The sequence below is a fragment of the Dreissena polymorpha genome, chromosome 1 (assembly GCF_020536995.1).
Source record: "Dreissena polymorpha isolate Duluth1 chromosome 1, UMN_Dpol_1.0, whole genome shotgun sequence".
Classification (NCBI taxonomy): Eukaryota; Metazoa; Mollusca; class Bivalvia; order Myida; family Dreissenidae; genus Dreissena; species Dreissena polymorpha.
Genome location: NC_068355.1, coordinates 99,917,280 through 99,932,252, shown reverse-complemented (window position 1 = coordinate 99,932,252; position 14,973 = coordinate 99,917,280). Strand labels below are relative to the sequence as shown.

The following is a 14,973-nucleotide window of genomic DNA, read 5'->3' as shown; positions in this document are numbered from 1 at the left end:
TGAGCCGGACATATAAATGAACAACTGACGCACGGTTGATGCAATGTAAAATATAACCCAATCAAATCCCATGCGATACATGTTACAACAGAGACACGTAAAGCTTTTAAGTTCCTGTTATAGCGTAAATAAATCACAAAATGTCGAACTTACCTGGGCATCATTTTTCTCAAAGCGTTTACAACAGAAATAAGGTGTCGAAAGAGGGATTTTAGACATTCCAAGCAAAACAATAGGCATGATGTAGACGGGTAAGTTTTTTTACTCGCTCTCCGCCTTTTACGGAGGATTCCAGAGATAGTCAATATATCACTATTGGTACCGGAAATTTTGATTTTGATTTAGAGTGATCTCCCGGCAATAGTAATTTACGATATAATTTGCGCTAGAATTAGGTTTTTTAATACTTGTTCCCCTGTTTGCAACGTGAACTATTTATAATGGCGGTGTATGCAAAACCGAAGACTAATTCTAAATCAGAGACGCACTAGCAATCGACTTAAGAAGTAATATTGATCCACAAAGATATAAGCAGCTATTTAAATTAAGTAGCAACATAGCCAAATGCACATAGTAAAACAAAGAACGCCGTTAGAATTAGCATTAATACAAATTCCAAAAGTTTAACCCATTTATGCCTAGCGTCTAGAAAAAAAAGGCCTTTGCAAACAGCGTCGTCTCATCAGGGTCTGCACTGTTTGCTTAAATGAATTTCTGTTAGAAAATATAAATAAACTAGACATCTCTAATTTTGGAAATAAATTAATCCAATTAAGAAGGAAGGGAGGGTCCACTAGGCATAAATGGGTCAACTGTAGTTGTCGATAACACACACGAAGTAAATATATAAATATATATATATATATATATATATATATATATATATATATATATATATATATATATATATATATATATATATATGTATTTATATCAAGTAATTATAAATTTATCAATATGTGGCAATTGGATGACGTGCTTGCACAGCAAATGTAACTAGGTTAAATGCAGCTACCATGTATCAGAAAGCATATGCCAGTTGCTAAATTTAGAATGTCATTTAACAGCGTTCATGTACTGGCGGAAGTTCCCTTCCACACGAGATAACTTTCCGCGACTGTTGCCTTTATATTGAATTAGGCGCGTAAGCACACACTTACGTTGAGAAGAGCCACCCGTGGACTCAATGGAATTCGCTTTGTAAAACGTTGTCCTTATTCACAAGATGCATATATAATTTTATGTGTTGGTTCCCTGCAGTAATCTTTCTCGCCATTTACATAAAGCTGCAGTTGCTGTCCCACGCCAACGTTGCTAGGTTCGTGGGTGCGGTTCTAGAGCCCGGACACAATCTGCTGCTCATGGAGTACTGCCCCAGGGGTAGTTTACAGGTAATCGGTGTTTGTCTATTAGGAGTCGTTTCGGATAATTTCAGACTAACGCGGTGACATTCGTTGATGTTCGGAAATAGATCAGGTGTCCCTTTATCGCTAACCTCTTTTTTTTTTTGGGGGGGGGTGGGGGTGGGGTGATATCCTTTCGGTCGAAAGCGTGGTCTTTGTATACGTTTTTATTTCGTAAGCTGAGCTAGCAAACATAAATATTTCTATTTTTCAGTGTATAAGGTACGACGGATATATCATTTCGTCCTTAAGCGACGCCCGTGTGTATGTTTAACTAATAAGCACTGTATATTTTTGTTCGTTGAAGGATATGCTCCAAAACGACAGCATTGAGCTTGACTGGTCGTTTCGATATTCACTGATGAACGACATAATTAAGGTATTATGCAATGGAATTAATATTGTCTTACATAGTGAGTTACGATCATCGTGCATGTTAAAAGACTGTTTGGGCATTATTGTTAATGACGCATCATTTGAAATATCAGTTTTTAGGTTTTAGGAATTTAGTAATTACTGAGTCGATGTAACATGAGTAAAAAGTGCCAATATATACATACATATAATGTTATATGCATGTATGTTTGCCATGATTTGTAAACCATTTTAAAACAAAATGTATTGCCCATACTAGTAAGTGTATGATATGTTTTGTCTAGTTATATAATATAGTAAAGATGTATATTTAATACATACTTCCCTAAATATAGAAATAACGTAAGGAGCAACACAGATCACACAGAAATAAATAACGTGTGCTTTTACAAATCTTGTTGTTTTAAAGTGACTTGTTTACAAATAGGGCAATTTACAACTTTTGTCTTACTTATATTTACTTTTACGGGTAAACTTAATTAAACATTGAGTAAATTATAAATTGTTACAAACGCGAAACTATTTAATTTAGTTTTCTAATTGTTTTACTAAATATTGTGAACAAAAGTTAGATGACGTACGGAAAGTTTATATCAGTGGGTTTTACATTTTTCGTTACATTATATCTTCTTCTTACCTCTGTTTCTGTTGTGTTTTTTTGCAGAATACTTGAGCTCATTATTGCCCATGTTCTAATCTATCACTTGAAAATAAATGAAATTCCGTCGAAGTTAACTTGAATGTTACGAAAATCTGCGAACGATTCCTTTTATAATCAGTGTACCGTGTATTCGTTATTATTTCTACTTCACTAAAACATCATTGTAAAACAAATTACTTATATTTTTCGTTGAACTCGGTAAACAATAAAACGCCATTTCGATTGTTGTAATCGACTTACTTCACTTTTAGGGCATGTTATATCTGCACAGAAGTCCCTTGAAAATGCACGGACGTCTCTCGAGCACCAACTGCGTCATTGACGCCCGGTTCGCGCTCAAACTCACTGATTACGGACCTCATTCGCTGCTCTATCCAGAGAGGGATCTGATACGCAGGGTCTCAAGTGGCGAGGCCTGCAATATAGGAAGTAAAAACAGTTATTTTAATCATGTTAATGGTGTTTGAATAAACAGCAATAAGAGTAATAGATCTCAGTCTTCAGTTCGAATGTATGTACGAGAGTGTCCTCAAAATATATACGAAGAAACACAGTACTCCATATAAACGAACAAGATATTTGTCTTTAAGCCTTTGTATCTAATGAAGCAAAATAAACTGTTTTAGAAACCGGATGAACGGCATATGCGTTGCTATTGTTCATTATGAATAATCAGGAATGCTGTATCAACGTATTAGTATAACCCCGTCTTTGCTAACTTAATTCAAGGACGGGTTGTGTAAGATCGCCAAGATCGAAAACACGGGGTTCTTACTTTGACTATTGCTTTTCTAAAAGTGAATGTTATGGTCGTCGTTAAGACGGTGTATTAGGCAACTTATAATCCGCTTAAGTCTTTTAATTCCAATACCACGTACATGTCTTCCGGTTGTCGTTTTAGAGCTACTTTGGACGGCACCTGAGCATCTTAGGAGCTCCGACGGCAAAATCGGTGCCTCGCAGAAGGGGGACGTGTTTTCATTCGCTATCATCTTGCAAGAAATCGCCACGAGGATGGTTCCCTACGAACTCAACCAAGAGGATGTCGAAGGTTTACTCATATATTTACCTTATTTGTGGGAAAACTGGGACTAATGGTTGTGATTGAAGTGTCGTCCCTGATTAGCCTGTGCAGACACTTTCAGCTACCATGTTTTTTTTGTTTAAAAGACGTCCAGTCTGGTGTCGTCCCAGATTTGCGTGTACAGACTGCACAGGCTAATCTCGGACGATACCTTACGCACATACATAAAGGTTAGTTCTTTCAGAACGAGGATGACATGTGCCAAAATGTTATTACATAGTATTTCCATGAATTTTATAAAAAAACCAATCGCATTTAATCTAACACACTTGGCAAGTATGACAAATGCCAAATTGTGGAAAACGAACTACGCTGTATTCAAAGCGAACAAATGATATGAACCACTTCCGTGTTATTTCAGTGATCATCGGTCATCTGCAGAATCCAGGTGACAATTTCGTCCGACCGCTTATTCCTGCGGAAGCCTGTTCGTCGAGCATGCTCACTATGATAGAGAACTGCTGGGAAGAAGACCCTCGTGGAAGGCCGAGTTTCGCCGAAATCGATGAGAACTTCCGGCAGATCAGAGCGTGCGTTGCTATTGGTTATAGTTTTAGATTGATATCGTTTATTAAAGACGTTATTTTAAAAAGGCTTGTTTATACAATGTCTGAATGACACTTTTCGAACTTTTTGGCACATATAACAAACATAACAGAACACTTTACATCAGGCAGAAAAATATAACAAATTGTGTCAACTTACACTGACAGCACAATCTGGTTTATATGTAATCATCATTTGAAATTGATACACTTATGAAGCGTTGCACATGAGAAAATAACACATACTGAGGGGCGATTTTGTCGTTTTCGTTAACTTTGCATATAGCAAGGTAATCGCTTAAATAAAATATATCACAGCGCTGATGACACTACAGTTGATTGATTTTGTATAAGATTGGACACAACAGTTTATTTCAAAGTAAGATTATTGTTTTTAAAACACGTTTTAGTTTATAGGTAGTGGGTCAATTGCAAAGTTCCCGTCTGTGTGTGCACTGTTAAGCATCCTTTGGCTTCCTGCTTCAAAATATCACACACACAAACTTTTAAGCATAAATGGTAGAAAGTATATCAAATAGAATAACAGTTGTAGTATAAGAAACATTGGCTCTTGAATAAAAAATATTTGCAACAAATCCGCGGGCGGAAATGAACTTAGAAATTGCCTAGTCCCACAGGTCATTGCACCCTACTAAAGAGTCACTGTGCGGTTGTTACCTTATATAGATTAAGGCAGCGCCACTGTAATGATTTCCCGCATTTTCTTTCAAGATTAAAGAGCCTTTTTTACCTGTTTACTTATGCATATCTAATTTAAGCTGGTGTTAATGTGCAGTTGTGGTGGACGAGTGGTTAAGGCGATAGACTAGAACTCTTTTGGGATCTTCCCGCGCAGGTTCGAATCCTGTCGACAACGCATTCTTTTTGCGACGCGTTTAATTTCTTTTCTGACTTAATTTGATTAAAAACCATAGCATATACGCTATGTTTATTGTTAAATATGTGGTAATTTTATGCACATTCTTCAATTTTTGAAAATAAAAAAACGTCATGGCTAAATTCGGCGATGTACTGCTGAAAATACGAATCATGCATGTTGCATTTTTATTTATATTTCAAAACGTGAACGGTAAATCTGTATATTTCTTGGTATTTTTGCTGTTTATAGTTTATATATATATATATATATATATATATATATATATATATATATATATATATATATATATATATATATATATATATAAACTTAGTTCAAAATATTACTTACATGATACTATTTTGAATTGTATGACACTTGGTTTTTAACCAAACCCATTTCTACTTGGCTGAAACCACTTACATTTCATGGCGCTCTTCCATAGATAACATGTTATAAAAATAAATGTTTGTAAAAGAATACTTATTTCATCTTGTTTAAACTTTCAACACATTTACTCCATTTGCACACACCAACTGCATGCCCATTGTTGGAAATCTGGATGAATTATGGAACTTTCATATACCCCAGGGGTGCAAATAAACTGGAAAAATGCCGAGCGGGGGGTGTTTTAGAAAAATATCAGTATTTTTTAAAGCATGAAAAGCCTATCTAAAATGTGCATGTAGTTCAGTGAAATGATGCTGATTAAGAGAATAATACATAAGATTATATTTGGAAAGGTACCCATTACAGTGGCGCTTCCTTAATTAAGTGTCTACCACATTCTGATCCCGACTTCTGTATAGACTTATAACACGAAAGTTGTTTGCATGAAACAAAAATTTATACAAAATCTGAAGACTCCTCAACCTCGTGTTCCTCTTCCTCGTTGTTCTGCTCCTCCTCAACCTCGTGTTCCTCTTCCTCGTTGTTCTGCTCCTCCTCATTTGTATGGACATTGTCGTTGTCGTCAATTGTGTGGTTAGCTGGTCTCTTTTTCACACAGCAATATGTGTCTTTATATATTAAAAAATAATTCAATGTACAGTATTTCATTTCGAAACACTACAAAAGCTTCAATTAAGAAAATAACAAAGTATTGAAAATACGAGGAGGATTGCAAAAAGGGAATAAATATGAGTACAGATATTGAGTCATGAAACAAAAATATATCTTGAATCGACTTCAAAATTCGTATATTAGGGTCATACAATATATAATTTTAGCTTATTTGTTAAATTCCAAATGGTTAAACCAATTTGAACTAGGAAAAATAAAGTTCTGAATTCAGCTCTTAGACAAGAAATAGTACAAATCAAAACATAGATGCCAAAAAATATTATCTACTTTAAAACTGAAAAATATCAATACAAACACACGTAATCTGCTTCATTACATCAACAATAATTAAAAAAATATATCCAAACGTTGATGCTAACAGCAGTACATAATGAAGATTCAATGTCATTAAATTCCGATCAGCCGAAAACTCGCTACATGAAGTTTCTAAAAGGACCTCCTCATGAAAGTGTATGAAATCTTGGAACGGATACCTTAGAGCTAAACCATGTATTTATCAATAGGTTTATACATTTTTTACCAGAATGATTACGGCAGGAATATAAGTCAAAACTTTTTCCCATTTTAAGAGTAGATATTTAACCAATACCAGACAGAATGATCAGTTTTTGTGAACTAACTTATAGATAATTTGATTAACTGTGTATTGGTTGTCAGCGTTCATTTAATGAACTTTAAAAACACCAACTTCCAACGAAACAACATGACAAAATTGTTTGGCATGAACACAAAATTGTATATTTAGGGAAAAGAAACATCCTGGCAACCTATCATTCACGAATTAATCGTTATCGCCGAGCTATTTCTTTTAAATATTTAAATATTCTATAGAGGCAAATCCACGAACATCATGGACAACCTGCTGCAGCGCATGTCCAACTACGCGGATAACTTGGAGCAATTGGCCTCTGAGAGAACCAAAGCTTTCCTGGAGGAGAAACATAAAGTAGAGGAGCTGCTTCACAGGCTGTTACCAAGGTGAGTCCAAAGTTATTGACAAGGAACTTTCGCGACAAGAAATTACCCGATACATGTGTTCTTAACAAAATTTTGCGCGTTGACGTGATTTTTAAGTGAATGGAGAACATGTATGGACGGAAAAAAATTGTATTCTGAAACGCTACGAGTAATGTACAATGTTACACAACTTCTTCATTTAGTTATTTGAAGATATATATATTTATATTATTTCTAAGATCTCAATGGCTGTTTTATAATTGTTAACAATGAACAAAATCTCAAAGTAAGAACTAACAATCAAAAACGGACACTAAAATTTCAATCGTTTATACCCAAGAGCTTATTATTGACTCAAGTAAATTCAGACGCCATTCACATCGCCTTATTTAATTATTCTTGTTTGTTCAAAAGGTCGGTAGCCGCACAGCTTCAGAAGGGCCAGTCGGTCATTCCCGAGACGTTCGACAATGTGACAATTTACTTTTCGGATATCGTTGGTTTTACTACGATTTGCAGCATTCTTTCGCCAGCTGAGGTGAGTTTTTGTGTGAATACTACTGGAACCAAATAACACATACCATGTATATACGTATAAGTCAGGATATGTACTTGATTAGCAGATAACGCCAGACATAACAGGTTGTTTTTACCACTAAAATTTATAAACGTTAAAAGTTCGGCTCAACTCCATTGTTAATTTACTGAATATATGTAGAAATCAAGATTGCGAATTATTCTGTAAATTAAGCAAATTGTATCAAATGTAGCGCTTATGAACTCAAACTAAATAGTTTATTTGTCGTACATGAGCGATTGTAGCAAATGTATCAATAATTTAGCGAATATGATCGAAACTCAATGGTTTATTAAGCGAATATGATCGCAAACTCAATGATTAATAAAGCGAATATGATCGCAAACTCAATGGTTTGTTAAGCGAATATGATCGCAAACTCAATGGTTAATAAAGCGAATATGATCGCAAACTCAATAGTTTATTAAGCGAAAATGATCGCAAACTATATGGTTAATTAAGCGAAATGGTCGCAAACTCTATGGTTAATTTATTATTGCAACCTACAAATTAATGATTTGAACATGATTTTAATTAACGAGGTATAAACACGACAAATGGAAAGCTAGATTATTCTGATACCATGGCCCATAGGTTATTTTAGATTGACTTAATCGTTATTAATAATCTTAAGCGTGATAATGCGATTGTATAATGCCCTATAGTTTCATCAGTGAAGCCTAATTTTACTACAGACATGTTCGTTAACATAACTGATTCATTAATATTCAGGCAAATTAAAACATACATATATTTTGGCCACATTAGCAACAGTAAATTAATGTTGTCGTTTTTTTCCATCCGACACGTGTATTAAGTTCTAGATATGGTTAACTGATATATCGTTCGTTTTGAAAATTGTCTCTTTTTGCAAGTTGAAATATTAACGTGAATACATTCGACAAAAACAACCATTATGTCACCTCATTTAACCTTAAAAAATGTGTTTGACATCATGAAAGAAAAAGCTGTTTAATTCTAATAAAATTAACAAGGCTATTATAATTGAACATTGAAATGAGTTTACCCTATTTTAATATGAAATTAACTGCATGGTACTGGAACTGCATTATTATTCAGACTGATATATGTGTACGTGATATATAATAAGACGTATCAAAACATCGTTATTAATTGTCTGTACCATTCAATTAGCGCCATGCTTCTTTTTCAGGTCGTGGATCTTCTCAATGATTTGTACACAGCTTTCGACAACATCATTGATAAATTCAAAGTGTATAAGGTAACATCACTTTACTCCCACTTGAAATACTTGTGCTGAATAAAGAACGATTATATAACAGTCATGTTAAACTAACGATTGGTGCACAACATGTAAATGCCATCCTTTCGTCGTTAGTTTGTTGATTGTCAAATCCCATTAAACAGTTATGGAACAAACGACGAAATCTTAAATATAGGATTAAATCTCCATTGGGACTACACAGTTATAAGTGATTTAGGGGTAAACATTCTACCAGATTACTCTTCATGTTGATTATGAAGGGGAAAAATTCGCTAAAACAAAAACATAGGTAGGTTCAGTTTGAAACTTAAAAAGCAAAATTACATATATTGTGTGTGTTATTATTGTCAAACAATGCTGTGTTTATGAAAAATGTCATCTTAAGCGAACTACTGTTAATGGTCGTGTAGGGAACTGTCAAGAACACACCAATGCGGTGTAACTATACTACACTAATATTATGACTTATCATACATCAAATACACCTGTGTGTGCTATTCCATTTGATGTTGAGGTACACGTAGAACCAACACCTCTATTACCTTCAAGAATGTCGCCGTGGCGTAGTGGATATGGCGTGTGTCTAGCGACCCGGAGGTCATTGCTTTGAACCCGACAGTGAGACAGTTTTTTTTTAGATCTACCCAAAAGACATCTGGTACCTGATCTTCCAGGCAACGAAAACGATTGTGTTTTGATAAGCCATCAGCTTTCGATGCAATCGAGCTAAAATAAATAGATTCAAACTAAATCCTTTATGTGTATGCCTCAAGATATGAGTTAATATATTTTATCTCTGCGATGCGTACTGACAGGTGGAGACTATTGGTGACGCTTACATGTGCGTCTCCGGTCTTCCTGAGCGTATAGGAAACAGTCACGTGACAGAGATAGCCGACATGGCATTGGTCATCCTGAAGTCAGTGGAAGGCTTCACGGTTCGACAAAGGCCGGGCACAAAATTGAAGATCAGGATCGGCATTAATTCAGGTAAGTTGAAGCCTATTGTATTGCGCCTACACGAAAACATTTTAGGATGTACATGTATCGCATAACACCTTATCAGTATCCACGCAGGTCCCTCTTTATTGAAAAGGAAAGCTCATTAACTTCTGTGTGATAATAATAAATGTACATTTGTGTAATTACACGTGCAAACAATTCACACATTTAACGATATGTGGTCCAGTAATATAGATGTATACTCATTTGTTTATTTATCACACTGAATAATTTGTAAGCAATTTTCATACACGTGATTTCGAAGTCATTAATGCGTGTACCTTTCAACGAATGAATTATTACAGATAAACCTACATCGAGTGTTTATATGCAAGACAAATCAGTTCAGATGCGTATCAATGTGTTCAGCGCGATGTTGTTTTAAGATTATGATGGCATAGTTTGCTTATGTACTTTCAAAATGTGAGAGGTATAACTTTAAAAGAGTTTAACCTCGTAGCGCCGTAGTCGGATTGAAATTCACAAATGCGAATTCAATTTTTTATCAGGCCCAGTCGTCGCCGGCGTTGTCGGCCATACGATGCCTCGTTACTGTCTGTTCGGTGACACGGTTAATACTGCCTCGCGTATGGAGTCCACCTCGTTACGTTCGTATACACTTCAATTCTTCCAAACCAATCAATACAAATAAAATGTAATTGTTTATCATGATAAAAAAAAACCTCAAAACATTTTCGTTCATCAGCCGAACATATACGGTCACCATAAGTATGTACTTGTATTTATTGTATTCGTGAACAATACATATAGCGTCTTTTATTATTCTAGTTCTCTAGTTGTCTAGAATCTTGTATACACATATTTTCTTCCAAATCAATCAATACAAATAAAAATGTATTGTTAATCGTGGAAAAAAACGCATAAGTATGCCGTTCATAAGCCTAACATGTACGCTTCACATAAGTATGTATCTCTGTTCACTGTTTACTTGTACAAATAGGTATATTGTCTTTTATAATTCTAGTTTTCTAATTGTTTACACACATATATATATATATATATATATATATATATATATATATATATATATATATATATATATATATATATATATATATATATATATATATATATTTATTTATTTATTTATTTATTTATTTATTTATAATGAAGGATGAAACATTTCAATTACTTCAGCTCTTATGATACAAATGTCCGAATCCACGTCAAAATTGCTGTCTGAATTCTCTAACTACGTCACCGAGCATAGGGGCTTCATCGAAATTAAGGTACGAATGTTTAGATCGTTTTGAATGCTCAGGCTTCCAGAGGTAATACGTTGAACCATAACGTATCCCTTATGTTTATAGTATCGGCCTTCCTCAAAGTATCATGACTAAAATGAAAAACCACAAGGAGTGCTGGAAAGTCAATATTTTTTCAATTTTTGAAAGTTGTAATTAATTAGATGTTTTTCCATGACTATTACGACGATCATTTTCATGATATCCGGTTTTCATTGGGAAGTAAGACACTTTTTATTCCAGGGTGATGCTATTAATGTAAAATAACGTAACACAGAATTACGTAAGTCTGCCTCTGGATTAATAATTGCTTAATGAAATCTTTTAAAAGCCGCTTATTTTTTAATAACATGTAAAACTATTTTAAGAAAAACATGAGTAAGAGTTTCGTTTTTCCATTAAGATAACATGTTAAGAGCAGGCACATGCACAGAGTAACAACTTTTAGCAACCAATCAGAAAGGCCGATATTATGAGACCCATTGTACATGATACATATTACTATAGGGAGCTTAGTCAAGCCGGTATTTTGTCAAAACGTTGCCGATTTTAATGCAGTTTTCGTTGCTTTGTCCAAGAAGACAAATTAAACTATAGATTGACATTTAAAGCATGCGTGTTTTTGTATGTGTTCACTTCCAAAATTCGTTTGTATTCATAAAGAGGGCCGATACTTCTGATAGATATGTTAATTACATGTATCTCATTATCAAAAATACTGCTGAAAAGAACACCCACGGAATTAGCCATCTGTCGCCATGTCTTTTATTAAACCGACACGTGCTGTTTAATGACTTCAGATACTTTAATTTAACTACGTCATTACATATGCATTGTGATTTGGTCTCTGCAAATTAAACACCATTACATTAATTTGTTTGACGTGAGTTTTTTCAGATGACTGTCCATACTGCTTTGAACCATTATAGTGTTGTTGTTTTTTATTTTGTTTCAGGGCAAGGGTGTTATGAGCACACATTGGCTCGTAGGGCGTGTCGATTGAAAACGGTCTATGACTTGTGTTTTACAGTTTACATCACTCCCGAAGACACAGGGCAATATATCTTCTCTCAGTTTAATATTCGTTTGTGAATAAGCGACTGTTTCTTTAATCTGAAATGAAATTGTTCAAATTAGTATTAACATTTTAGATTTAAACTGGATTCAATGCACATTACAAAGGAAAATGAATCCGCAATTTAGCTGAGTGTTTGCTATGTCAATTCACCAGGAGATCTTCTCTCTGACACGAAATGATCCACCACAAATCAATGAAAGTGAAATTAAGACTCTTTAATAAAGTGTTTACAATTTATGATAACGTAGAGTCTTTGAAGTCCAATTTTAAATAATATTATGAGTATATTGCAATCTGATAGCTGCACGATTGTGAAAGGTATAGTTATAATAGGACACTTATAAAGTCTACCAGGGCCATTAATAATTTTAGTATAAAATGCATTGAAGCATTCCCATGAACCAAGAAATACATAAAGTTTCAGTATAATGATTAAAATAAATCAATTTCAAAAATTATTTCAACATCTTTTGACAGTGAATTAGGTTTAGATTTTCATCGTTTTATCATTTGAGTGTTAACTTAAGCTGTTGTGTACAACACAATATTGCTAAATACACGTACTTTTGTAATCTTTCATCGAAGATAACGTATAGACCTATTTATAATACAACTATATACGTACATATTATTGTTTCCGAAGCCTTTCGTCACTCGACATTGCACATATTATTCGGGTATTGAAGTTAATTCAAAATTGTATCATTTATACATTGTGAAAAATGTTATCCTTTTTTTTCTTTTTCTTTTCCTATTGTAATAATACAATACAAAATGACCTTAAATGTTATGATTTTAGTTTTGAATAATTTCATTTATACATCAAAGCATTGTCACTAGCTTTTAATTGTGAGTGTATGGTAAAAGCTATCTTACACCTTCATACGTAAGCTAGGGACGTTTCAAAAAATGAATGTGCTCGATTTTCTGCTTTCAATGACTTTCATTACACAGATAATTCAATATGTTTAAATGCATATGTACCATGCGTATTACTTTTCTTTTTATCTTTAAATGCCTTGTGGTGTTGTGCTATTATTGTAATGTATAAGTAGATCAGTATTTTTGCAAAATGTGTTTGAAAAATATTCAAACACGAAGAAAATAAAGTCAAGTAATATAATCAATAAGCTAAACATATATACATAGCATGTTGGGTATTTTACCTTTGATACTCAAAATGGCTTATACTGCTGACCTCAGCTAAATCAGTACACAATATTATTCAAATTGTTATCATAAATATAGAAAGCATATTTTCGAGTAGTTGTAACTTTGCTCGAACATGTCATAATGATAGTGCAATTAGTAGGTTTTCACAATTGTATTATAATTGGATCTTAATTGCTATGATTATATACCTATCATAACGTTTGCAGATAGAAAAAACAACATACTTACAATTGGTTTATTTACATTTAATATATTTAATATTTTGTACATGATATGTTTGAATGTACAATTGTGTTTGCTGAATCGTGGCGACATTTTGAGAGTGGGAATAAATAAGTGGTGCACTAGCACGGTCATTTATTAAGAGTGTTTCTTAAATAGAAAGGCAGTTCAACATTTAAAGAGTGATTGTCGATGTTTTTATTCCATGCTATTTGCTTCCTTTTTAAGTGATTTGCAAAGCCCCGTTCAAAAGATATACGAAACCGTCAAAAGCAATACATTTTTACTCAAAATAATTAACCTTTCACTCTATATAGGTTACATCGGCTATAACTGGCGTTAGGTTTAAACATGGTCCGAAATGCGATGTGGTTTGAAGATAAAATTCGTATATTGCTTCAAAAACAATAAATAAGTAAGAACTTGAAACGTTGTTTCCTCCTCGAAAACTAACGACTATAATTCCTTGTAACGTCCTTAAATTGTATTCAAGTTTGAGGTTTCGATTATTTTTACTACTTTCGATCATATCTTAAAATAATGTAAATAGAAAGAGGAGCAAAAGGTTGCACAGTGTCTTGGAACATTTCACAGACCAACTTTTTTTAATTGGTTAAAGAGCGTGTATATTGAAAAAACTAATAATGTAATTACGTGTGCCGGAAACCTAACAACTTTTTCGGTATTAGTGAACACAAACATTTTATGGTTACTTGTTGTACAATCACTTTTCTATCATCAATGATGTCTAATGTTTTCTCTATTACCATCATTTAAGATTATATATCTCCATCAAGAAAGCCTATGGATTTGTTTTGATTTTCTCAAAAAAGTGTAATGTACCTTTTTTGAATATACGCTTATTGATGTAGCCGAATTTTATGTAAAATAAAAAAATTAACACAAAGAATACTTCATTTCGATCGCGTGGTATTGGGGAGCAGAAATTGAGTGTTCTTGAAAATGATTAGTATTTCTATCTGTTATGACAAGCGTTCTGTTAAAATAAATAACTCCGACCATTAATTTATTGAATTCAATTTTGATATAAGCTTGTGAAATAAAATGATTTCAGCGTTGTTCGTTCTGTCTTTTTCTTCGTCCAAAAATTGCTGTTTGCTTATAGTTGTTCAGTTGCATTTACGAAGTCAAGATGTAAAAGTGGCTTACAGGAAATAGAAGTTCTTAATAAAGTAAAGAAAATGAATCAGACAAATGTGGTATTGGATTATATGCACCATCATCACCACTCGCTGGGACATTAAATTCTGTGGTGGAAAGGGAATACCAAACATCGTCTGTTCTTTCGGGAAAAAAAGAGGAAACGCGGGCAGTATACCTGTTATAGTCCAGAGTCAAAGGCAAAAATGGCACGTTATGCTATAGAGCATGGAAATACAAAGGCTGCCAAACATTTCAGTT

The 14,973-nt window shown here is 33.8% G+C and overlaps 1 protein-coding gene across 1 annotated transcript in view; it reads left to right on the top strand.

The window, feature by feature from the left end:
* The window catches only part of LOC127842513 (atrial natriuretic peptide receptor 1-like), a 46,083-nt gene extending 31,481 nt beyond the window's left edge, over positions 1-14,602 (top strand). Inside the window, exons 11-22 of the mRNA XM_052372061.1 lie at positions 1,287-1,391; positions 1,711-1,782; positions 2,691-2,868; positions 3,341-3,490; positions 3,885-4,053; positions 6,863-7,009; positions 7,403-7,526; positions 8,740-8,808; positions 9,627-9,801; positions 10,323-10,421; positions 10,972-11,063; positions 12,034-14,602. Of these exons, the coding sequence (XP_052228021.1) occupies positions 1,287-1,391; positions 1,711-1,782; positions 2,691-2,868; positions 3,341-3,490; positions 3,885-4,053; positions 6,863-7,009; positions 7,403-7,526; positions 8,740-8,808; positions 9,627-9,801; positions 10,323-10,421; positions 10,972-11,063; positions 12,034-12,081 (1,428 nt within the window). The 3' untranslated portion in view covers positions 12,082-14,602. The remainder of the gene's footprint in view (positions 1-1,286; positions 1,392-1,710; positions 1,783-2,690; positions 2,869-3,340; positions 3,491-3,884; positions 4,054-6,862; positions 7,010-7,402; positions 7,527-8,739; positions 8,809-9,626; positions 9,802-10,322; positions 10,422-10,971; positions 11,064-12,033) is intronic.
* Positions 14,603-14,973: the final 371 nt, after the last annotated feature.